Raw genomic sequence first — 26642 nt, 5'->3', positions numbered from 1 at the left:
CAGATCATCAGATAAAAATAAAGGAAAGCAAGCCTAAAAACAAAACAAATGCAGCCATCACATCTCAGAATTAGTAAGCTGCAGTATAATGTGTCAACGGGTCTGTGGTAGTGAGCCCTTATAGATCCCCAGCTCAGGATTCCACAGGGCGTGGAGTCCAAGTCCCAGCCTGCTTCTTCACCAGGGCCCCTGGTGGTGGGGATGGACTTGCAGCAGACTGGAACCAGGTCGCGGCCCCTAGGTAGGCCCAGCTGAAGATGTGGAGACCGCTGGCGTGTGCAGTGTAAACAGGAGACTACGAGGATATCCAAGAGACAAGCTGAGGTCAGGACCGGCAGCAGACGTACATAGACGGAGAAACGAAGCCGGGTCGGTACACAGGAGATCAGATACAATAGCCAAGGTTACAGGGATGGGAGCTCAGAGAACAGCGAAGTTGCTCAAGCAAGGAACAGTGCACTGAGCGTGTGTATATATAGGGAAGCACACAGGGAGGTGACCCAGGAAGTAATAGACAGGAACAGGATATAACCCACAGTGGAGCAGGCGACGCCCATAGGAGAACAGAGCAGCCAAACACCACATGTGAAGATAGCAGCAAGGAGGTAAGAGATACAAACAAACTAACGGCTAACTTGTGACAATAATGAATGTTTGCTTTTGGCTTTTATGCCATTTAATTAAACGCATCACACCACAGGAGGTCTTTTCTCTTACCTCCTTTCAGGTAGTCACCAGGGGTAATGACTTTCTTCTCTAAGTAATGTTAGATGATGTAACCTTTATGGAGATCACTCTCCCAAATAATTAAGTAATACCAGAAAGTACTGAGCAATTACACAAGGACTTCTGCAAGTTCTAGAAATAAAAGGATGCCAATTTACCTAAAGTCACTAGCTCACTGCAGTTCAATGCCTGAGAGTTTAACATGTTTGAATGGCAGACACATGTAGAGCCATTCAAGATGACAATATCTCAAACCTATAGGTAACCACAGACATTAGATCAGAGTTTCTCAAATCTTTGAGTTACTAGCATATACCCACAGCTGAGTCTTGAAGGTGGAAGCAGAAATGGGGCAGGTGGGGATGCTATTGTTTTCTATGTGATAAACCAGACCTAGAGCTGCCTGCAACAAAGCATCACCCTCCATAGCTTAACTACAAGTGGTCACATGATTTGGCCAGTTTTGTTTACAGATCCAGTGACCAGCATACAGTAGGTGCCTCATGGCAACCAGATCATCCCTGCATGTTAGACTACTCTCAGATCTATTTTGCAGCCTTAGGAGGCTTAAGATTCAGGCTCCAAAATGTGTGCATTACAGAGCAGTAAATGTTGCAAAATTGTACAGAATGTTTTCGGGAAGCTTGTAGCATCCCTGCCCAATGAGATAATGGGGCCAATTTATAGTAAGAATTGGGACCCTGTCTGGAAAAATGTATAAAATCAGCAGCAGTTCCTAGCGGGCCTGGAAGCCCTTATTTGTTAACTTTTTTGGAAGAAAAATGTATTACCATGAATGTTTGGGTTGGCAATTTTGGCATGCTCCAACAGCAGCAGTAGGAATATGGCTAGAATCAGTGTAAGGGTAATGAATGGTGTAAGCTAAAAGATTGTACCAGGTATACTAAGATATTATTCAGCGTTGGGTGTTGCAGGTGGCAGAAGCCTTGTGATGGCAAGGTAACCAGAGCAGTAGGCATACTAGGTGCATAAGTAGCACGATCCACTTATTATCAAAATTGTACAAGGAATAGTAAGTTTGGGCCTGGCAAACAGGCAATGAGCAGCTTTGGCCCCTACTCCTCCTTTAAACTTTTTTTTACATTTCTTCAGTTACTCTCTGGTTTCCAAGAATAGGTAAACGAAGAGTCTTCAAGAGGGGAGGAGGGATTTTCTTAGCTAAGCACGTCCATCTGCCTGCATGCCTGATCTAAGAGCAGATGAATTCTAGGAAGTAAATGCTACATAAATCATCTGCCCCCCCCCCATTTTTTTATTCAAGATGATCAGAAATACTAGGTGGTATTTTTCAAAGTGATTCCTCAGCAAAATAAAACATGGAGACATGAATGGATTTGTTAGTTTGCGTTGAATAATAAAAATTAATTAATTAGCATTTGGGGTTCGTGGTGCTCAGATGCAGTTTATTTACACTTTAGGTCTATCAGATCCAATATGATTGCCCTCATAGGACAACAGTTATTTCAGAATGCATAAGTTAAAATAAAATATTTCATATATACCATCACTGCTATACATATAATTGTGAAGCTAAGGTCATCGGTGAGATGGGGAAAGGTTTTAGGAGAGTTGTCCTTCTGCTGTTGATACAAGCACAAACTCATACTCACTCCTTTTTCTTAGATAGAATAGGTCATCTTTTTTTTTCATTGGATGTGCCAGGGGCTGACAGTTAATTCTATAATATTTCTCAACACAATGTACTAAACAACTCAATTTGTAGATAATAAATATAGGCCTATTTTTACAAATTACCTTACTGTTGTCATCCCAGGAGCGGACTATCCATACATACATAGGTTTTCTTTCATAACTTGGTGTTTAGACCTAGAAGCTGACAATTACTTGTAAGCTAGAATCTTCTTTTGGTAAAAAATAAAGGCCCTGCTGTTTTAGTCTCAGGACTAAACTGTACAGAAAATGTTTGTAAGCAGGTGGATGCAAGTTGTTTTATGTTTTGTTGGGTTGTATTGCCTAGCTGAGGTGGTACTCTCTGAGAGGTAAGTGTTAACACTGCTAGCTGGTTTTCTCAGGCTTTTCGGAAAGGTACCTCCCTCTACTGGGGCACACACATAAAAAGGAAAGGAACACCTCTCGAGGACATCAGAGTTAGTAAGATGGCCGGAGGTACAATTCTGAGTTACTCAAATCAAAGAACAACGAGGTAATTTGAAATGTATCTTACAATGTAATGCTCAACTACCCCTTGTGGCAACCCAGCCGGGGTTCCAGGAATATGGATGTATTTGGACATTGCTTAATGACTCAAAAAGACTTTCTCACCTATAACAACCTCATGGGGCAGGAGTACCAGGAAAATACCTAATGGGCACTAAAGGGCACTTACAGTATAAGATCTTGTACAGGAATGTGTTTTGAAAACATCTATGTTGGACTGTTCTTTTGTTTTACTTAAATAGCTGCAGTAAAGAATTCTGTATAGCCTAACTCGGAACAGGGTGCACTTGGGGACAAGACAAGATATAGAAGATGCAGTACATATGTCTAATATGCAGTGAAGCTATTCGGAGGAGGCTATATTGTCTTTGCCAATGACTACAGTACCCGTCTTGAGTGCATAAGCAGCCAGCTTATCAGGAAGCGGTGGTGACATTGCAAAGGGGATGGAGGGCCTTGGTAGTGAAGTAGCTGGTGTGCTTAGGGTCCTTCTCCAGTGACTGGAACCCCAATACTAGGTCTGATTTGCGGCACAGGGTATATTAGGGACCCAGCCTAGAAATCATGGAAGATGGAGTGAAGCCTCTGGGGAAGAATAAGCATGAGTTATGTACGAAGTTGAGCTTCCTAGGATCCAAGTGTAATATATTGATCAATGTCACTGGGATGAGGTGACAGTTTACTGGGCTGGTAGAGTCCAGTGCAAGCTCAATGGTACCGGCTCAGAAATGCGGCCCATTACAGAGAGAAGAGTTATGAAGTGTATCGAGGAACTGTTAACCATAGTGTACAGAGTGTAATGAGTTAAAGAATTGTGCCACAGATTTAATCATGTCTTTATAATCACTTGTGTTACAGTAAATGGCAGCCTTAGGCTCGCCTCTGGGAGCACTAGTGAGCATTCTGTCTGGGTCCCCAAATGGGTACAATGTACACCACCCACATGTTTTGGCACAAAACGCATACATTCAACGTCTTACTCTTTTAATTCTGTGCTTTTCATTCTGTCTACACTAAAACATTTTAGTTTTGTTAATGAATGACCTATGTCTGTTACAAAATGTTATCATCTAGTTACTCAATATAATGTCTCTCTTCCTAGCACTCTTTTGGAAATCCGGAAATTTTCATCACTGAAAATGGATTTGCTCAGACAGATCCTCCTGCTCTCCAGGATGCCCATAGATGGGGATATTATCAGGAAACACTGATGGAAGTTCTAAAAGGTAATATGGCTTCTTTAGTATTACTTTATTACACAATGTCTGTTTTCACAGTAAGATCAGGATGAGCTAAGCTGCTGAGAAGAATGAGTTGGATCATTTCAGTGTGTTTGCTGTGAATTTGTTGGATATGTTGATCCACAGTGCCTGCAGATATAGAGTTCGGGAAGGGGGTGAGGTGGCTTGTTCAAAATCTCTTTTAATGCTTGATAAGAATATATAAATATTTTATTGTCCGTAGCTCAGTAACCGTTACATTTAGTTTTAAGCCCAGTGATTTTGGGGTTAGGTAAGGTTAAAACTCATTTTATTTTGTGTAGTTGCTCTTTAAAAACATCCCCTATCTTCCAGGAAGTGAAATACTTTCCTTTATCCCCACTCCTAAGATCTCCACTGTGTGGCCCTGCTCCACAATGTACAACCTTTGCAGTGCAAAGTCCTGACCACATATAGCTTGACCTATTTGTGCCTGTCCTGGTCCATACCCATGATAGCCCCAGCCTGCTGACTTAGCCATAGGAATAAATTGGACAAGAGTCTGTGCGCAATAGGAGCTGGATGTGGCTGGAAGGTTCCACTAGAGCAAAGATGATATTTTGCAACCTAAGCTTCACTGAGTGCAGTTGGGAAAAAAGTAGAACTCTACCTAATTTATTTTTCTATGGCTCTCCCTATGAAACAATATTCACAACTGTCTCCAACTTTGTCCAGTACTGGCCTCTTCAGGCAGAATGGTGGATAAATAATGGAGTTCCTTTTTAAAAGACAACTTTACTAAAAATATAGTTGTCCTTTTAAGGATTAGGTTCTGGGGCTAAAGGGGTTTTAAAGTCGGAAGGTTTTTAATCCCAAAGCGGAGTTCCACTCAAAAGTGGAACTTCCGCTTTATGTGGTCCCGACCCCTTTTTTTGGGGGAGGGGGAGCGGGTACCTAGTTTTGACAGGTACCCCCTCCCACTTCTGCTCGGGCCACCTAGGCGGCTTGGTCGGAAGCTCTCCTCTCCCCCTCCCTCCCTACAATCTTCTGGGACACGTCACCGGTCCCAGAAGATTGCCTGGCCAGTCACGACGTGCAGTGCGACTCGCGCATGTGCAGTGCACACCCGGGTTGTGAAGCAGCAAGCTGCCACAGCCGTGTGCCCACACTAAAGATGCCAGGGCCGTGGGGAGGAGACGGAGAGAATCGAGCCCCCCCCCCCAGCCCCATCGCTGGACCGTGGGAGAGGTGAATATGTTATATGTATGGGTGGTTCCTGCGCTATCTGAGGATATGTATTTTTCCCTTCTTACTGCTGCACCACAGTACTGGTACCAGGAACCAGTTAATACAATGTATACAGTTTGGGTGGGTGATGCGCTTCAGAAGTGAATATAAAGTAAAAATATGATAAATGTATAAACTGGCGTGGTAAAAAGTGTTCTAGTGATAAAAAGTGTTGGTGTTGGTTAATAAAAGGTGATCCAATACTTCATTTATATCTCATATATATATATCAATATAAGTAAACTATTCCAGTTATCTTCTATACAATAAAGTGCTGAGTGTTTATACTTTCCTAAAAGGTATCAAATAAATAAACCGTAGACAAGATAAAAATAAAGATACTTCAAAAAGAGATACAAAGTGCTGTGTGCTCATTTGCTTAGATCAAAAATAAATAAATAAATAAAGTGCTGTGTTTATAGTGTCCATATATATAGAGATCCAAAATCAGGTGTCATTCCCTTCGATATCATTAAATAAAACAAGGTGCTCTCATGCAAAGTATGGGTGTTGTGACTTGTTGCCTCCACCAGGTGTCACATCTAGGTGCTCTATCTTCTCACCTCAATAAGGTGTATATTGCGCCTGTATACAAGCTTAGCCTCCGAATATCATATAGGCTTTACTTATTCCGGTATCTTGCTCCACTTCCAAGTGTTTCCTGTCCTGTCCTGTTTAGTATTTGGGGGTGCATACACTTTCCGTCCTTAATTCCATATCGTGGCCTCGGGCTCAGTAAAAACATAGGGCAATCATGGTGCAGTATGTCAAACAAGATATTTTATTAAAAACGTAGTTGCACTTACAATTTGTAGATCATTTGAATGCGGGTAAAATCTCAATACAGCGTGGGGAGCGTTATCGCTCCGATCTCTAACGTCACTTCCGGTAGTCTGGCGGCTCCTCCTACGCGTTACGTCACATCACGTGACTTCCTCAGGGAGGAAAGTATAAACACTCAGCACTTTATTGTATAGAAGATAACTGGAATAGTTTACTTATATTGATATATATATATGAGATATAAATGAAGTATTGGATCACCTTTTATTAACCAACACCAACACTTTTTATCACTAGAACACTTTTTACCACGCCAGTTTATACATTTATCATATTTTTACTTTATATTCACAGAGGTGAATATGTGTTTATTAAAAGTCTGCAGCTACACTTTATGTAGCTGCTGACTTTTAATAAACACAAAAGCCAGTGGAACTCCACTTTAATACATTCTATACATTAGGATAAAAAACCTTCTGTGTGCAGCAGCCCCCTTCAGCTCCCCTGATGCTTACCTGAGCTCCCTCTCCATCCAGTGATGTCCAGGACTGTCTCAGTCATCCGGGACTCCCCTCCTCATTGGCTAAGACACAGCAGTGGTGCCATCGGCTCCCGCTTCTGTCAATCAAAGTCAGCTATCCAATCAGAAGCAAGAGAGAGGGCAGGGCCGAACAGCAGCTCCATGTCTGAGTGGATACCCAGAGCTGTGCCTCGGCTCGAGTGCCCCCATAGCAAGGAAGGGAGGGGCCAGGAGAACTGAAGAGGGACCGAGAAAAGGAGGTTATGGGCTGCTCAGTGCAAAACCAACTGCGCAGAGCAGGTAAGTATAACATGTTTGTTATTTTTATTGAAACAAAAACAAGACTTTAAATTCACTGTGACATCTTAAAGCGGAGTTCCGGGCACAAAATCGATATTTTTTTTTTTGTGCCCGTCCGCTTGTTCCCCTTCACCTGAAAAGGAATTGGATAGTTAGTTTTTTTTTTTTATTTACTCACCTTGTAATTGAAGATCGAATATACTCACCTAGTCTTCACTTCCTCCCACTGTGCCGCGGCTCCGCCTTCACTTCCGGGCTTGCACTGATTCCTGGGAGCTGAACGTCATCGCTCCCAGGAATCAATGTGACGGCACCGGCCCCGCTCGTCACTTCCGCACCGGAAGTGACGAGAGGGGCCGGTGCAGGCGCATTCTGGGAGAAGAAGACGCGGAAGAAGACGCCGAAGAGGACCGCGCCAGCTTCAGCTGCCCACAAGAGAGATGGAAACGCTGTGGAAGAAATTTTATAAGTGAGTATTTCTTCTAAAAGGTAAGAGCGAACCGGGACAGATCAGAGGCTAGCCATTGTGGAATGTACTAGCCCTGACTGTCCCGGGGGTATGTTTGTTGAAAAATGATTTTTGTGCCCGGAACTCCGCTTTAAAATTAAGGGTCAGATGTTATGCTGAGTTTCAATAAAGTGAAAAGTACCCTATAAATAAAAATGTATATACGCAGGGTTCACTCTGCAGCAGTGTGTAAAAATGAAATTTGAAAATAGGTAGACACTGTACCTTTAAGAGATACACATAGAGTATATCACAAAAGTGAGTACACCCCTCACATTTTTGTAAATATTTTATTATATCTTTTCATGTGACAACACTTAAGAAATTACACTTTGCTACAATGTAAAGTAGTGAGTGTACAGCTTGTATAATAGTGTAAATTTGCTGTCCCCTCAAAATAACTCAACACACAGCCACACACAGCTGGCAACAAAAGTGAGTACACCCCTAAGTGAAAATGTCCAAATTGGGCCCAAAGTGTCAATATTTTGTTTGGCCACCATTATTTTCCAACACTGCCTTAACCCTCTTGGGCATGGAGTTCACCAGAGCTTCACAGGTTGCCACTGGAGTCCTCTTCCACTCCTCAATGAGGACATCAGGGAGCTGGTGGATGTTAGAGATCTTGCGCTCCTCCACCTTCAGTTTGAGGATGCCCCACAGATGCTCTTTCAAATATTTTATTGGAGATAAAAATGAAAATACAAACAGTCATTATTGACAACAAAAGAAATGGTAATTGAACGTTATCATAACACAAGCTAGGTGAAACAACTTCAAGAATCAAGTAATAGAACGTACATGGCATTGAAGAGCATGAGACAGTTGTGCGGCTCAGTAATGTGTCACAATACCAAGATTACCTCAAGAAGGGTGGTACACCACTATGTCCTCCCGGGAGCCAAAGAACCTGGCGAGACCCTGACCCCAAGCACCCATGTGGGTTGCGACACATTTGGGGACCAGGTTGCCCGTCCAAATATGAAAGGGCTCCCGCAGGAGAAGAGGGCCCTGTACCCATACCAAAAGACATACTAGTGGGGTGCCGGCTCCACACGGAGGAATATCGGCGCTTTAACTTGCAAAAGGATGTTGAGGTAAAACAAGAGGGCAGAAGAAGGGGAGAGAAGGATCAGTAGAAAGAAGATAGTAGGGGAGAGGGAAACAGAGAGTCACCGAGGGATTCATCCCAAACTGCAGGCCCGGGAGGATTACAGCTCAACTTGTAGGTAGCGCACCCAGGGGTCCCAGGTAGCTTCGAATTTGTCCACTCGGTCCTGTAAAAAGGCTACAATCTTTTCCTGGGACATTATCCAGGAAATCTTCTGTTTGGCAGAATTGAGGGAGACTGAGGATTTTTTCCAGGCTCTGGCCAGAGTGAGCTTAGCGCCTAGGAGCATGAAGAACAGTAGGGTGGACAGATGTTTGGAGTATTCGTGAGGAAAATCGTGCAGGAAGGCCACTTGAGGGGTCTGCGGAATTTGGAGGCTTGTGACTAGTCGGAGTAAATGGAAAAATTTGTTCCAGAAGGAACGAATTTTGGGACATGACCACCATGTATGAAGGAAAGAGCCCTGATGTTCACACCCTCTGAAACATAGTGGGGAGGCGTTGGGGAACATGAGTGCCAGACGGGTTGGGACTAGATACCACCGGGTTAGTATTTTAACGTTCGCTTCGATGAGGGATGTATTGATTATGCCCTTAAAGGCTCTGTGGAAAATGCAGTACCATTCCTGCGATGAGTATTCCACCTGCAAGTCACGTTCCATATAAGTGCATAAGCTGGTTTTTCCGGGGATTCCATCAGTGCAGAATAAATAATCGATATGCCCCCCCTCAATTCAGCAGATTCAGAACACCACCGTTCGTATGGAGTCAAAATTGGGGGGATACGCTTGTCTGACCACATTGAGTGCAAGAAATGGGAAATTTGAAGAAACCGGAATTGTTCTGAGGCCGGCATCTTGAGCTTGGAAATGCAATGGGAGAGGGAGAGAGGGCCAGAGGGCGTGAGAAAGTGCCCAATTCGATATAGACCTTTGCTCGTCCACCATTGAAATGCCCTAATGTCATGCCCAGGCAAGAACAGGGGGTGGTGATTCAACGGTCCCCACAGATGCTCAATAGCATTTAGGTCTGGAGGCATGCTTGGCCATTCCATCACCTTTACCCTCAGCTTCTTTAGCAAGGCAGTGGTCGTCTTGGAGGTGTGTTTGGGATTGTTACCATGTTGGAATACTGCCCTGCGGCCCAGTCTCCGAAGGGAGGGTATCATGTTCTGCCTCAGTATGTCACAGTACATTTAGGCATTCATGGTTCCCTCAATGAACTGAAGCTCTCCAGTGGCGGCAGCACTCATGCAGCGCAAGACCATGACATTCCCACCACCATGCTTGACTGTAGGCAAGACACACTTGTCTTTGTGCTCCTCACCTAGTTGCTGCCACACATGCTTGATACTATCTGAACCAAATAATTTTATCTTGGTCTCATCAGACCACAGATCATGGTTCCAGTAATCCATGTCCTTAGTCTGCTTGTCTTCAGCAAACTGTTTGCGAGCTTTCTTATGCATCATCTTTAGAAGAGGCTTTCTTCTGGGACAACAGACATGCAGACCAATTTGATGCAGTGTGCGGCCTATGGTCTGAGCACTGACAGGCTGACCCCCCACCCCTTCAACCTCTGCAGCAATGCTGACAACACTCGTACATCTATTACCCAAAGTCAACCTCTGGGTATGACGCTGAGCATGTGCACTCAACTTCTTTGGTCGACCATGGCGAGGCCTGTTCTGAGTGGAATCTGTACTGTTAAACCACTGTATGGTCTTGGCCACCATGCTGCATCTCAGTTTCAGGGTCTTGGCAATCTTCCTATAGCCTAGCCCATCTTTATGTAGAGCAGAAATTCTTTTTTCAGATCCTCAGAGAGTTATTTTCCATGAGGTGCCATGTTGAACTTCCAGTGACCAGTATAAGAGAGTGAGAGGGATAACACCAAATTTAACACACCTGCTCCCCATTCACACCTGAGACTTTGTAACACTAACAAGTCACATGACACCGGGGAGGAAAAATGTCTCATTTGGCCCAGTTTGGACATTTCACTTTTGTTGCCAGTGGTTTAGACATTATTGGCTGGGTGTTAAGTTATTTTGAAGACATCAAATTTACACTGTTATACAAGCTGTACACTTGGACAAGGGTCCAAAGTGTGCAAGAGTAAGAATTGATTCTGGTTTGAAGCCAAAGGGTAATCACACCAAACATTCATTTGTTTTTAGATTTTTCTTCTGTTCGCTCACTTTGCATTTTGTACATTGATAAAAGTAACCAATTAAAATGAATATATATTTCTGAAAGCATTCTTACTTTACAGCATTTCTTCAAAAGTGTATATCTTTTTCAAAAAGACTATCTACCAGCCAGCTTTGGAGTGTGTATGTGGTCAGCGCATGAACTGGTGAAAATATTTTTTTAAGCATTTCTTCACACCTGTCTAAAACCTTTGCACAGTACTGTATATATAGTGAGAACTAGCATCAAACGATAGAGCTTTATGGACTTTTTAAGGGCTTTTCTTGCCCAATTTTTCTAGCAGAAAGATACATAGTTCCAGAGATCAAAATCAAAGTGTTTCCCTTACTGGGTTTTTCAGCATTTTTCTCCCTTGCAAAGAAATACACACTCAGCCTCTTGGCTTACACATGCAGCACTGCTAATTTGGCCTTCCACTTCAGACCCTCATCTGTCTCCTACCGACTGTTTTCGCTCTGGCTTCTACCTCTCTGCTAGGTGGAGCCCTCCCAACTCCTGGTAACAGACCTCCTCTGTCTGCCGGGTGGGTCCCAGAACCATGGTCAGCGCACACCTGCCCAAGATTGGAGATTTCATTCCTCCCAGATCACTTTGAAGTCTCCGGGCTCAAGGTCCCAACATTCATTTTGCTAAACACTGAGGAAAGGAAAAAGTTTCCTCTGAAGCCCCTCAAGCTGCCTGGATGAGAAGCCTAGATCAACAATTTTTTTTACACCCTGGCACTGCACAGTCCTGCAACAATATAAATATATACATGTTAAATAAATGCACATTGTGAGAAAATATATCAAAACACATATTAAAAGAAACTAGTACCGCATGAAATTATTAACCAGGAAATAGAAACCAAACATATTTCAACAAAGTCATAAATGAAAAAACACAAATTAGTATGATAAAAAAGAGAAATGGATTTAGTCAAAAACAAAAATGGAAATGAAAAAATTCAAAGAACAAAAATCCTAAGAAACTCCAAGAAAAAAATAATATGATTTAGCAGTAGCATTAAGTCTGGTAATATACTATAGATGTCCCAGGTATAGAGTTCAAAATAATTGGATCCAAGGGTAGTGATAATAACGATAGTCCTACTGTAATTGAAGCATAATACAGAGCAAACTTCATACCATAAGAACGAAGGGAAGGAGGGACTCTATCACTTCAGTTTATTGCTTTAATTAATTTACCACTCACACCTACCTATTGTACAGTACATTATCCATGAGTTTCCTTGACCTAACCATTTCTGTAGATAAAATCATTACTAGGTCATACCAAAACCTGTAGATGTTAACAGCTTCATTCTGCAGTCTAGCTGACACCTCCCCAGGTGGCTGACAAATGGAGCTAAAAGTCAATTTTTTTAGGTTAAAAAGTGATTTAACAGAATAAAGGACCATAAGAAACAGACTTCAATTACTCTGTGATAGTGAGAAGAACAGGGATATGGCCCTGTCTTTATTAGAGAACTACATGATCAAAGCGGACCTGTCTCTGAAACCTCTCCGGGCGAAAATCCGCTTCAACCTAGATATTCAGGGAATAAGAGTGGCGGATAGGGAGCATAAATTGACTTCTTTTACAGACTTTAAATTATTTAATGCGCAAGATGAACTTTGCCAGTTATTCTGGGGAATTAAAAAAGATATGGTGAGATGTCTAGTCTGAAGATTAATCTGGATAAATCCTAAATGTAAAATGTTACAGAATCCACCTCAGAATTTTGGACCCTTAAATCACTGTTTCCAGTTGGAAAAATTAGGGTTTAAAATATTTTGGGAATATAATAACTCTCTTGGTGATCTCTATTAAAGTAACTATATTCCCTTAATATGATTAAATGGGATCTGAATAATTCTCCAACTCATACATTTTCCTGGTTAGGGAGAATAAATACAATGAAGATGATATAATGCTTCCAAAAGTTTTGTATGTTTTCGAAACGCTTCCTATAAGCCTCATGCACACTGCTGCTCCTAAACTGACATTTTGGGGCTTTTGGCATTTTTTGCCTAAGCCCCTGAACACACCTTAATAAAAGCCTGAGTGTCCATGCAAACATAGGCTTTTAGAGGAGCTTAAAAGCAGCAGACATTAGAGGTATCCAAAGCTCCTTCTCCCGAACACAGAAGAATCGCATTTAGGAGAGAAGCTTTTGGACATAAAAAACACCAAACGCATCCAAACGCGTGGCGCAATTTGCACTTTAACGTTTATTCATTTTAATGGCCAGAATACATTAAAATCCTGGCCAATTAAATAAACACCCAAACATCAAACTCTGCTAAACTCTGCTAATTCCACCTAAACTTGTTTAAAAAATAGCAGCTTAGGTGAGTTTTTAATTCTGATTTTCTCCTGTCAGGGGAAACATTGTTTACAATAAATCAGTATCCATGAGGCCTAAGTATCCACTTGACCTCTGGAAGATTTACCCCCCTTTATGACCAGGACACTTTTTGCCATATAGCACTGCGTTACTTTAATTGACAATTGCGTGGTCATGCAATGCTGTATGTAAATGAAATTTCAGTATTTTTTTCCCACAAATAGAGCTTTCTTTTGGTGATATTTGATCACCACTGGAGTCTTCTATTTATTGCTCTATAAACAAAAAAAAAAATAGACAATTTAAAAACCAGAACAAAACAGAAAAAAAAAAACAAAACAACATTTTTTACTTTCTGCTATAAAACATACCCCAAAAAATTAAAAAATCTAATTTCCAAATATTTTGTGTGTTCCTGCTATAGGCCTCTACTGGGTGTGCCTTATCCCAAAAATCGTAATAATGCAAAGAGGATTCCCCTAGGGGTGGGACTTTGCAGGCACAAATACAAAAAAATGAAAAAATTATTAATATACAAAGAATTTTAAAGAATTTACAAAGAAAATTCTTTGTATATTAATAATTTTTTCATTTTTTTGTATTTGTACCTGCAAAGTCCCACCCCTAGGGGAATCCTCTTTGCATAATTTTCAAATAAGTTTAGGCCGGGAAGGTATTCTGCTACATATTTATGGTAGAAAAATCACAATAATCGTATATTGATTGGTTTATGCAAAAGTTATAGCATCTACAAATAAAACCAATACCACAGCGCAAAAACTGTGAAATAAACAAATGCGTATGATATATATGTATATAAATGTGCTAATTACGCACATATATCCTAGAGACACACCATACTGTGTGTGATATATATACGTGTACTATTAAACACATATCTCAATAGTGGGTGAAAAATTTAAAAAAAAAAACAATAAGTGATAACCCCGTGAAATACTGCTAATAATTCTTATCACCTAACAAAATCAGGCCATATTCCCATACAACTAATATGGGAAAAAAATGGTAATATTAAATTCTGAAAACAAGAGAAAAAATTAAATAGTATAAAAAACAAAACAAGCATGTATCCAGCGAAAGTCAGTGAAAAGTGCTCCTAATTCAGGGAATCCGTGCCATTCCGGGACTTTCATGCAATATGAATCCACTTACCAGACAATGTGGACCCCTTAGCAATACTGCATAAGGGGTCTAGCGAGCTTGGGCTGGTAAGAATGCGGATGATGCTTCCTGTAGTCTTGCAATGACCATCACTCAGAATATGTAAAACAGAAAGACTCCATAGTGTAGTACTTTATTTATTTTATTAAAATACAAGAAGAGTTCCACTTAAAAACATAGCAGATAATGTAAACGTTTTTCGAAATGCTGCTTAGAGATGGAGGCATCCTGGAAGCTTTGTGAACTGTACCGGTAGCATCTACAAACTATGGGATATATACTTGAATTTTTTGTATACTAGCAATGGCGGCAAACAGCGACTTATAGCGACACTGCGATATTGCGGTGGACAGTCTGACACTAACTTACTCTTTGTGGGAACCAGTGACACTAATACAGTGATCAGTGCTAAAAATATGTACTGTCCCTCTTCTAATGACACTGGCTGGGAAGGGGTTAAACATCTAGGGCGATCAAAGGGTTAAATATGTGCATAACCAGTGTTTGCATGTACTATTTGTGCTGCTTTTAGTAAGGGAAGCGATTGGATTTTATTCTCTGCTTTGCAGGGACTCAAATCCATAATTTTCTTCCTGTCAGAACAGAGCTCTGCCTTGTGTGCATAGGAAGAGTTCCTTTCTATGTCTCTGCGCCATGATCAGCGGGTGCTGGTGGACATCTATTGGCTGGCATCGGCTGATCGGCTTTTGCGGTGTCAAATCACAGCACAGCCGCAGCCGCACGTGGCCCCCTACCCGGAAGTGCCGGATCACGTACTATGTATCCAGGGCAGGAGAGCCACTCTGCTACTGTATAACTAGGTTGTGCAGTCAACAATCGGGTATACTAACCACATACTTTAAACTCTACAGTCTCTGGTGACCTTTGAAAGTGTCAGAGCCTCATATTTCATATAAAGTGCTTATTAAATTTAAATGTGCAGGAGCTGTTGCATGCCCAGATTTTAGATTGTATTACAAACATCAGTACTGGCTTGATTGGTAGACTGGACAGAAAATGCTCCATACAAAAGTTGGATATGCTTGGAGATGGAGAAGAATCTGAGTGGGGTATTATTATAACATGCAATTTGGATCTGAAAACAATTTGGAAGATACTGCCCCTTTGACTGTTTGTTCTCCTTCTGGAAAGAAGGCTAAGGCCTTTAATAATTTGACTAAATCAAGCAGCCTGAGATTATAATATGTTTTAAAGGGAAATACTATCTGCTCCTTACAAGAGTTAAAGTCATAATTGGGGCCTCTTCAACCTGGACACGTGGAAATACAGACAACGTCAGCACTTCTTAATGCCTTTACCAAAACCTCTCTGGTCAAAGAAAGATCTTAACCCATTGCAATAGCTTATGGAGTCAAGAGTTAGTCCCCTGCATTGCATCTCCAGCATCTATGGATCATTGGTATTGGTATTGAATCTAGGTCCCTAAATTTCTGGACCTTTAGTAGACTCGAAGGTGAAGGAGATGAACCTTAAAGTGATACTAAACATTTTGTATAAAAATAACAAATGTGTTATACTTACCTGCTCTGTTTAATGTTTTTGCACAGAGCAGCCCAGATCCTCCTCTTCTTGGGTCCCCCTTCGGCGCATCTGGCCCCTCCTTCTGCTAAATTCCCCCCACAACAAGCAGCTTGCTATGGGGCACCCGAGCCGAGCTGCAGCTCTCTGTGTCCATTTAGACACAGAGCTGTGACTCGGCCCGCCCCCTCTCTCTCCTCATTGGCTCACTGACTTTAATTAACAGCAGTGGGAGCCAATGGCGGCCGCTGCTGTGTCTCAGCCAATCAGGAGGCAGAGTCCCTGGCAGCCGAATCTCTCGTAGAACATCGCTGGATAGAGATGGGCCCAGGTAAGTATTAGGGGGGCTGCTACACATTCTTTGCATTAAGATAAAAAAAAAAAAAAAAAACCTTATACCTTTACAACCACTTTCAGCTACTTGCTAGATGGTATTATGTTCCATCAAGGGTCCACAGACTGAACCCTTCATTACCAGCAAGTTGTTAGAGGGGGTGCAAGATTGTGGGAACCCATGCTCCTATACGGTGGCAGTGCCCAATCATACACGGGTACTGGAGGAAACTTGTCAAGTGTCTTGGTTAATTTGTGGAGTTGAGATACCTCTAGACCCTTGTCAATGCCTCTTTCATGTTACTGTTTCTCCAAGAGACAAATATAACGTCACATCTGTTCAATGCAGATAAAGGTTCTAAGACTTCATTCACACTGGAACTCCCGCGTTTAACTTTTTAAAACGCCGGTGATGTTATGTGGAAAGATATTTAGATGTTCCTGCTTTTAGCCAAGTCTTTAAAAGTGTCTAATCAAATCCTGGAAGCAGGAGAACTCTCTTAACATAACAAAACAAAGGTAAATAGTGTGAATGGCACCATTTAAAAATCATTCCACTCATTTATGTGAAGAGAGTTGTGACAGAGTCAAACTCTAACTGAACAGACTGCATGTAAATAATTCCTAAATGAACTAACTGCTGTCCTTTTTGTATTTTTTTTCCACTTCTTATGGATATCAGGTATGTTTTTACAGAATTGTTTCTTCTTGTCATCATGGTAAAGTGAAGTGTTGTCACTATGGGGGTGCGGAGGGTGCAGACCACACCCGGGTGACACCAACCAGAGGGGTGACACCATGGCCGGATCTAGAGGAGGTGCTGATTTTAGTTGTACCTCCCCGAAGCCGGTCTTTTCATGGATGCTGCGCCTGGCCACTGAGTGCCTTCACCCTATCCCCGCACTCACGGCCGGTACAAGGGTAGAGCAGCCTGGAGCAGTGAAGCCTGCAAAGGAGAGGACAGAGTTCAGAGAGCTGGGAGTGTGGGCTGTGTTCTCCCCTTCCTGAGCGATCCTCCATAAAGCATATGACACAAGATCGCACCTACATCTTACAGTGTTTGCTTCATTCCCTGCTGCCGAGAGATGAGCGATCATTGGAGGAGATAGGGGGTGGGGTAATCAAACTGCTTACAGGTCAATCCTGTGTCATCTGCTGTATGGAAGAGCGCTCCAGTGACAGCAATGAGAGAGCACAGCACAACCCACACCTTTACCTGGTTTCCTACCTGTAAGTTGGGGGTGGGGGGACGTCACAGGCCAGGGAAACTTCACACAATGAAAGGGGGGGTAACAATCATTGGTGCTAAGATGAGAAGTTTGTGCAGGAGGAGGGATTTGGGCTATAAGAGGGGATTGGGGGGATTTGTACTAGGAGGGGGTATTTTTTCTAGAAGATGGGGTTGGGGAGATTTTTACGAGGAGGGGATTTGTCCTGGGAGAGGGGATTGGGGAGATTTGTGCTAGGAAGGGGGGGGCAGGACTGGGGATTGGGGGGATTTGTGCGAGGAGGGGAAATTGGGGAGATTTGTGGAGGAGGGGGGATTTGTGCTAAGAGAGGGGATTGGGGGGATTTGTGCGAGGAGAAGGGACTTGTGCTAAAAGGGGGGATTTATGCTAGGAGAGGAGATTGAAGGGATTTGTACTAGATGGGGGTATTTTTGTTAGCAGAGGGGGTTGGGGAGATTTTTACGAGGAGGGGGGTTTTTGCTTGGAGAGAAGATTGGAGGGATTTGTGCTAGGAGGAGGGGGGCAGTATAGGGGATTAGGGGGATTTGTGTGAGGAGGGGAAATTGGGGAGATTTGTGCGAGGAGGGGGGATTTGTGCTAGGAGAGGGGATTGGGGAGATTTGTGCAAGGAGAAGGGATTTGTGCTAGGAGGGGGGATTTGTGCTAGGAGAGGGGATTGGAGGGATTAATGCTAGGAAATGGTATTGAGGGATTATTGCTAGGAGGGGGGATTTTGAGGGGGATTTGTGCTAGGAATACATGGGGGGAGGGGTGACACCATATTTTACCACACCAGTTGACACCAACCCTAGTGACACCACTGCTAAAGTGTCTCATTGCCTGCAGTTATGATACCACGGTGTTAACTCAGTGATTGACAGGTGTGAAAATATGTGTAAACAGTGTGGAATCAAACTCTAATAACTAAAACACACACACATCCTGCAGTAAAGTTAACCCTTAGCAATCTTCTCTCGATTCATTGATTTCATATCATGTCTACACAATGTCATCCAGTGATCAGCAAATAGGTGAAATAGAAATGCAGTTCCAAGTTTAGCTGCAGTATACATATGAACTGCAGGGGGCAGTATCCTGCTGTATCTCTCACTGTCTACTTAAAATGCAAAGTTAAAAGTCTCTGAGATTCCAAAAAAACTCACCCAACTTCAAGATGCTAAGCATGTACACCTGTTCAAAAGTTGTTACAGGAAACAGAGATTAAGTTGATATGAAAAATGTCTTCACTTAAATAAAAAGCTTTTCCAGAACTTTCCGTTCATTAACATACCCAATGTATAAAAATGACGGTAATAAATGCGGGGATAAAAGCTCTTCATGCAACAAAGCCAGCTTTGTACTAAGCTAAAGCCCCTCTCTCACAGAATCCTTTAAAGCTGAGAGATGCATGGGCTGTAAAGTCCGAGCTGCTGCTGATGTTGCTGCAGAATTACACATCTTTTCGCCCAAACCGGGATTGTTAAAATGAGACGTGTGAAGCTGGGTAGATGTGCTGAGTCACAAGAAGCGCTGCTGCTCGATGTAATAAACTGAACATTTGGAATATTTGAATGACTTCCAGCAGTTGATTTAGCTAATATACTGAAGTGGCAGGAAGACCCGAATTTCTAGTGTATGTCAGTTCAAACATTTACAAATCCTTGTTGCAACTCGATGGAGATAGAAAAAAAAAATGATACTGTTGAAATACTGTGCTGGATTTTGTTGATACACAAGTCACAAATGCAGTGCATTTGTCTGCATTGAAACGCATGATACCATGCGATCTGAGTGCCATGCGATCTGAGTGCCATGCGATCTGAATGCCATGCGATCTGAGTACCATGTGATCCGAGTACCATGTGATCTGGCTGCGGTGCATTTTTTTTAAAGTAGTTCATTTAGTACTTTTTTTTATAAATGAATAGGCTGAAATTACACTGCACTCGGATCGAATGTGACACAGCGCGTTTCTGTGTGATTCATGGTCTGAACTGGTCCAAATATCCATAGAAGGCTGTACATGGCCAGTGATCGTACACAGCTATAATATGCTCAACCAGTGTCAATAGCTTTCTCAGTTCACCTTCACTATTCCCCAGGAGCCCCAAAAATGCAAATAGTGACCATTGAGTTACAGTCATTATTTAGTCCAACTGTCATGGTCTTACCTTCTTGCTGTTTTCCTTCGTTTGACATGTGCTGGCGGCCATCTTGGTTTCTGGGTTTCTTGTAGCCTCCCACTCTGCGGCTCCTCCTTCCCACTGGGAGGAGCTGGATGCCTAGCTCATATATATAGGAGGTCTGTGGCTTCAGTTCCTTGCTTGGTCCTCCTGTGTTCACATGCTTCTAAGACTGCTGCTGCTTCTGGTTCCTTATCCTGGCTTCGTCTGATTACCCTGCTGGTTCCTGATCCTGGCTTCGTCTGACTACCCTGCTGGTTCCTGATCCTAGCTTCGTCTGACTGCCCTGCTGGTTCCTGATCCCGGCTTCGTCTGACTACCTTCCTGGCTCCTGACCTCTGGCTTCGCAAAGACTCTGCTTCGGTTTTGCCATCCGTTTGGACTTTTGCTTTACAGCTTGATTTTCAATAAAGCCTTCTTATTTTCACTTATCTGTTGTTGTACGTCTGGTTCATGGTTCCGTGACATTAGGACCAAGCCATGAATTCTGACGGTACAGGGCCATCCTCGCTACCCACGCTGGTTGCCAGACTTGATCAGCAGGATCACCTGTTGGGTCAGTTCGCCGTGGCGTTGCAAATCCTGCTTGAACGCACGGCTCATTTCGCTCCCGTTGCCGATGGGTCGGTTGTCGCTCCTGGGCCTGCTCCTACTGCCGCTCCGGTTGTTGCGCCAGAGTCTACCCCGACACCTGTTGTTGCGCCTGCGGTGTTTCGGGGTATGACCGGTTCTGCCCCCCTTCCACAGCGCTTTGGGGGAGAGCCAACTCAGTGCCGAGGTTTCCTCAACCAGGTGGGCATTTATTTCGAGTTGCTGCCACATGCCTTTCCTACTGAGAGATCAAAGGTGGGCTTCTTAATTTCGCTGCTCTCGGACAAGGCCTTGGCCTGGGCCAGCCCTTTATGGGAGAACAACAATCCAGTGGTTGCCGAGTTTTCCGGTTTTGTTGCTTCTCTTCGGAGGGTATTCGATGTGCCGGCTCGTGCTGCCTCTGCTGCGAAGCTCCTTATGTCCATCAGACAGGGTTCACGATCCGTAGCTGAATACGCCATTGAGTTTCGTACCCTGGCAGCAGAGGTGGGCTGGAATAATGAGGCTCTGGTCGTTGCTTTCTCTCATGGTCTCTCGGATGCCTTGAAGGATGAGGTTGCAGCTAAGGACCTACCAGTGGAGCTCGAGTCTCTTATTTCTTTCCTGATTTTGATTGACACCAGACTCAGGGAGAGACCTTCCTTTAAGGAGAGTCTGCGGAGGCCTCCTAACAGATTGGCGCCTACCTTTGCTGTCCCACCCATGCCTCCCTCTCCTCCCACACCTCCTGGGGATGACTTGGCTGGGGATGAACCCATGCAGCTGGGCTTTGCTCGCCTGTCCGAGGGGGAGAGGGTACTCCGGAGACGCGAGGGCCGATGCATGTACTGTGGTCTCGGTGGGCATTTTCGGTTGGCATGTCCAAACCGTCCGGGAAACGCTCGCACCTGAGATCCTGTCGGGGGCAGATCTTGGGTGGAGTCTCCTCGTCCCTGGTTTCCCGTGTTGACAAACCACTGATCACTGTTGTCCTCTCCTGGGTCGGGGGCTCAGTGACGACCCAGGCGTTGGTGGACTCTGGTGCTGGTGGTTTGTTCATTGATAGTGTGTTCGCTGCCGCCAATTCCATTCCTCTGCAGGCCCGAGGTTCTCCACTGGCTCTTGAGGCGATAGACGGCAGACCCCTTCTGCCGCCACACGTGACTCATGAGACCCTTCCAGTTGGGATAGCCATTGGTGCCGTTCACAGAGAGTCGGTCTGCTTCCAGGTTATTTCGTCTCCACACTACTCGGTGGTCTTGGGGTACCCCTGGCTCCAGAAGCATAATCCGACTTTCGATTGGAGATCGGCCGAGATCCTCTTGTGGTCACCACAGTGTGGGGCTAGTTGCATCCATGGGCCTGTCAAGTTGCTGTGTACTTCCTCGGACTCTCTGTTGCCTCCTGAATACGAGGAGTACCGGGATGTATTCGATAAGGTGCGCGCGGTTGCCCTCCCTCCGCACCGCCCATACGATTGTGCCATCGAGTTACAACCTGGTGCCGTTCCTCCTCGTGGCAAGGTCTATCCACTGTCGGTAGCGGAGAATGAGGCCATGGAGGAGTACGTGAAGGAGGCGCTTTCACGCGGACACATTCGCAAATCCTCGTCCCCGGCAGGGGCTGGATTTTTCTTTGTGAAAAAGAAGGGCGGTGAGTTGAGGCCTTGCATCGATTACAGGGGTCTCAATCGCATCATGATCAAGAACGCTTACCCGATACCCTTGATTTCCGAGCTGTTCGATCGCCTTAAAGGGGCCACGGTCTTTACCAAACTCGACCTGAGGGCGGCATATAACCTCGTAAGGATCAAGGCGGGCGATGAGTGGAAGACCGCGTTTAACACCAGGACCGGTCATTATGAATCCTTGGTTATGCCCTTTGGGTTGTGCAATGCGCCCGCAGTCTTTCAGGAATTCATCAACGATGTTTTCCGTGACCTGTTGCAGCAGTGTGTGGTGGTCTATTTGGATGACATCTTGGTATATTCTGAATCCATGGAGACCCACATTCTGGATGTCAGACGAGTGTTGCAACGGTTACGAGAGAACAAGCTGTTCGGTAAGCTTGAGAAATGCGAATTTCACCGATCCCAGGTAACCTTCTTAGGTTACATCATTTCCGCTGAGGGGTTCTCCATGGATCCTGAGAAGGTTTCGGCTGTCTTACAGTGGCCCCAGCCCAGTGGTCTTCGCTCCCTGCAGCGCTTTTTGGGCTTTGCCAATTATTATCGGAAGTTCATCAGGGACTTTTCCATGCTAGCCAAGCCTCTCACGGATCTGACCAGTAAGGGCAGTAATTCCCAGGTCTGGCCGCTCGAGGCCATCCGAGCTTTTGAGGCTCTAAAGTCCGCCTTTGTGTCGGCTCCGATTCTGTCGCATCCCAACCCTGGGTTGCCCTTTGTCCTCGAGGTGGACGCGTCTGAGACGGGAGTAGGCGCCCTTCTGTCTCAGCGTAGAACACCAGAGGGTCCTCTGCTTCCTTGTGGGTTTTACTCCCGGAAACTGTCTTCCGCGGAGTGCAACTATCAGATTGGTGACAGGGAGTTATTGGCCATCGTGCAGGCCCTTAAAGAATGGAGGCACTTGCTCGAGGGTTCGGTGGTTCCGGTCCTCATCCTGACGGACCACAAGAATCTGACCTACCTTTCTGAGGCCAAGAGATTGACACCACGTCAGGCCAGATGGGCTCTGTTCTTGTCACGTTTTAATTACGTGGTCTCTTACCTACCCGGTTCCAAGAACATCAGGGCGGATGCCTTATCACGGCAGTATTCCGACCTGTCCAGGGAGGAGTCGATTCCGACTTCGGTCATACCTCCGAATCAGATCCTGGCCGCCATTCGCACCAGCCTGACCTCTCCCCTGGGTGAGCAGATTTTGGCGGCTCAATCTGGTGCTCCCTCTGGGAGACCCAACGGCAGATGTTTTGTGCCTGAGGAGTTGCGCACTCGGTTGTTGCGAACCTACCATAACTCCAAGACCGCGGGGCATCCTGGAAAGAATCAGCTGTCCTGGGCTGTTTCACGTCTGTTCTGGTGGCCTTCCCTACGTTCCGACATCGCCGCATATGTAGCGGCATGCTCCGTTTGTGCCCAGAGTAAGTCCCCTCGGCATCTTCCGTTGGGCCTTCTGCAACCCATAGCCACCGGGGAGCGCCCATGGTCACACCTGGGGATGGATTTCATTGTGGACCTCCCTGCATCCCGAGGCCATACGGTCATTCTCATGATTGTGGATCGGTTTTCCAAAATGTGCCACTGTGTTCCTCTCAAGAAGTTACCCTCTGCACAGGAGTTGGCCTCGATTTTTGCCAGGGAGGTTTTCCGGTTGCACGGTTTGCCCAAGGAGATTGTGTCGGATCGGGGGAGTCAGTTTGTGTCCAGGTTCTGGCGCGCCTTTTGCTCCCAGTTGGGGATTCATCTCTCCTTCTCCTCTGCCTACCACCCTCAGTCCAATGGGGCCGCAGAACGATCCAATCAGGCCTTGGAGCAATTCCTTCGTTGCTATGTCTCCGATCACCAAGACAATTGGGTTGACCTCCTGCCTTGGGCTGAGTTTGCCAGGAACACGGCGGTGAACTCTTCCTCTGGGACGTCTCCCTTCATGGCCAATTATGGGTTCCAACCTGCCGTGTTACCGGAGGTATTCTCTCCCCAGGATATTCCGGCTGTGGAGGATCACCTTTCCGTCCTACGTGCTTCTTGGGTACAGATCCAGAAGTCCCTTGAGGTCTCTGCGCAGCGCCAGAAACTCCAGGCTGATCGCAGACGAGCGCCTGCTCCTTCCTACCAGGCCGGAGACCGTGTATGGTTGTCCACCCGCAACCTCAACCTTCGAGTGCCCACTCCCAAGCTGGCGCTTCACTTTGTTGGTCCCTTCCGGGTGCTTCGCAGGGTAAACCCGGTAGCCTATGCCCTTGCGCTTCCTCCTGGCATGCGGATCTCCAACGTGTTTCATGTCTCCCTGTTGAAGCCACTGGTGTGTAATCGTTTCACTTCCTCGGTTCCTCGGCCTCGTCCGGTCCAAGTGGGCAATCGTGAGGAGTATGAGGTGAGCAATATCCTGGACTCACGCCTGGTCCGCGGCCGGGTGCAGTTTTTGGTTCATTGGCGTGGTTATGGTCCAGAGGAGCGTTCCTGGGTTCCTTCCGCAGATGTCCATGCTCCTGCCTTGCTCCGTGCCTTCCACGCACGCTTCCCTCAGAAACCGTTCTTTACTCCGCGGAGGAGGGGCCCTTGAGGGGGAGGTACTGTCATGGTCTTACCTTCTTGCTGTTTTCCTTCGTTTGACATGTGCTGGCGGCCATCTTGGTTTCTGGGTTTCTTGTAGCCTCCCACTCTGCGGCTCCTCCTTCCCACTGGGAGGAGCTGGATGCCTAGCTCATATATATAGGAGGTCTGTGGCTTCAGTTCCTTGCTTGGTCCTCCTGTGTTCACATGCTTCTAAGACTGCTGCTGCTTATGGTTCCTGATCCTGGCTTCGTCTGATTACCCTGCTGGTTCCTGATCCTGGCTTCGTCTGACTACCCTGCTGGTTCCTGATCCTGGCTTCGTCTGACTGCCCTGCTGGTTCCTGATCCCGGCTTCGTCTGACTACCTTCCTGGCTCCTGACCTCTGGCTTCGCAAAGACTCTGCTTCGGTTTTGCCATCCGTTTGGACTTTTGCTTTACAGCTTGATTTTCAATAAAGCCTTCTTATTTTCACTTATCTGTTGTTGTACGTCTGGTTCATGGTTCCGTGACACCAACGCCTCCTACTCTTCATGTCTTCCTATTTGTCAGTGACGCTGCCCACTACAATTGGGGGGCCAATAGGAAATTGTGTTTGGTGGGAAGGCTGGCTAGAGCTGAGTGAAACATGTTAGAGAACTGTGGTTTGGGGGAACTTGTATTAGCTTTGAATAGAAACAATAAACGTCTTACAAAAGCTTTGCGGCTTCCTCCATTTTTCTTCTAGCAGAAAACAGTTGCTGTTCATTGTGTGCATCTGTTAGGGATGTCAGGGTGCAGTGCACATGATCTAAAAGTGCAAGCAGGCTCCTGAAGGTACCTGTTCTTTGGGTTGAGTACCACAATAGGAGGTGAGAATCCCCCACAGGTTCCCTTTACGGGACCTAATGTTTATAAAGAATGTTCTACACACAGTAGTGCACCAACACCAGCCTGAACCATTGATACTACAGGATGTTTCAGTGGAATCTTGAATTTTGTATCAACCTCTGGCCCAACTTAGATAAATTGATGCTTCCCAATCCAGTCTGAGACTAAGCCCTGGTTGGTGAGGCGAAACATGTCAGAGGGTGTGGCTTGAGGAGAGGTGCAAGGTTGAGGCCATCTCACACATTTTAACCACACAGACTGGATTGGGAGTGCAGAACATTTAGTATACTATACACTACTGGTTGGTGAAATGTTTAGCAGGCACCCCATTCCTGAGTACCAGTGGAACAATAGACATTCCCCTTCTTTGCTTAGAGCGCCACTACAAGTATTAAAAACTCTGGCTCAGCATTCAATATTCATGTTTTTCTGTCCTCAATCATGTTCTGGCGATCTTGTGTCCCCGTAGGCTCATTTACCTGCACTTATCTGATGGAAATAGAACCTAATGTGCTGTTCTGCTGCTGTAGACCATCATCTTCAAGGTTCAACCTGTCATATGTTCATAGGTGCGTTACTGCACTGCACTGTATTACCTCCCATTAACAATGTGTTTTGGTCCCAAAACTACACCTCACTGGATGTTTTCTGTTCTTTGCTTAATTTTTGGTAAACTTTAGATCAGGGACCCCTAAACAACAGCCCATTGTCCACATCTGGCCCACTACAAGAATTTATTTGGCTTGCAGCTAGAGTCAGTGGTGTATCCTCAGACTCAGCGCAGACTGAGTTTTCAGACAACTTGGCCTCCACTTCTAATGAGGAAACTGATGTAAGGGGGAACTCTGATGGAGGACCATGATGTAAGGGGGGAACTATAATTGGGGACACTGATGTAAGGGGGAACTCTGATGTAAGAGGGGACTCTGAGAGGGCCCTTTTTTTTAGAAAGGGGGGACTCTCATAAATAAAGGGGGCTTCTAATTTTAAAGGGGGACTCTGATGTAAATGGTAGGGGCTCTAAAATGATGGGAAGGCTTCTGGCATGAAGTTTTGTCTTGAAACATGCATATTCATTCATTTATAAAACTGATTTTTTTGTGCCTCAAATATTTGAAAAACAAAGAATGTGGCCATCAGACTGAACAATTTGTATAAAAAAAAAAATAAGCATGTTGTGGAATGCTGCATCCATCCCACTGGGCACCAACAACCATTCCATATATAGTGATATTAAAGGTTTTTTTTTTTTAAATAACAAAAAGATCATGCTCACCTGCTTTGTGCAGTTGGTTTTGCACAGAGCAACCCCGATCCTCCTCTACCCATGT

The 26642-nt window shown here is 44.9% G+C and overlaps 1 protein-coding gene across 3 annotated transcripts in view; it reads left to right on the top strand.

The window, feature by feature from the left end:
* Positions 1 to 26642, top strand: part of LOC309557266 (cytosolic beta-glucosidase-like) — a 243694-nt gene that overhangs the window by 191417 nt on the left and 25635 nt on the right. For all 3 annotated transcript variants that reach the window (XM_082259927.1, XM_082259928.1, XM_082259929.1), the window contains exon 5: positions 4028 to 4151. In XM_082259927.1, coding sequence (XP_082116053.1) covers positions 4028 to 4151 — 124 coding nt within the window. The remainder of the gene's footprint in view (positions 1 to 4027; positions 4152 to 26642) is intronic.

This window comes from Pelophylax lessonae (genome assembly GCF_965119305.1).
Source record: "Pelophylax lessonae genome assembly, chromosome: 1".
Taxonomy (NCBI): domain Eukaryota; kingdom Metazoa; phylum Chordata; class Amphibia; order Anura; family Ranidae; genus Pelophylax; species Pelophylax lessonae.
Note: the sequence above shows the minus strand (reverse complement) of the source record. Positions and strands in the feature narration are given on the sequence as shown.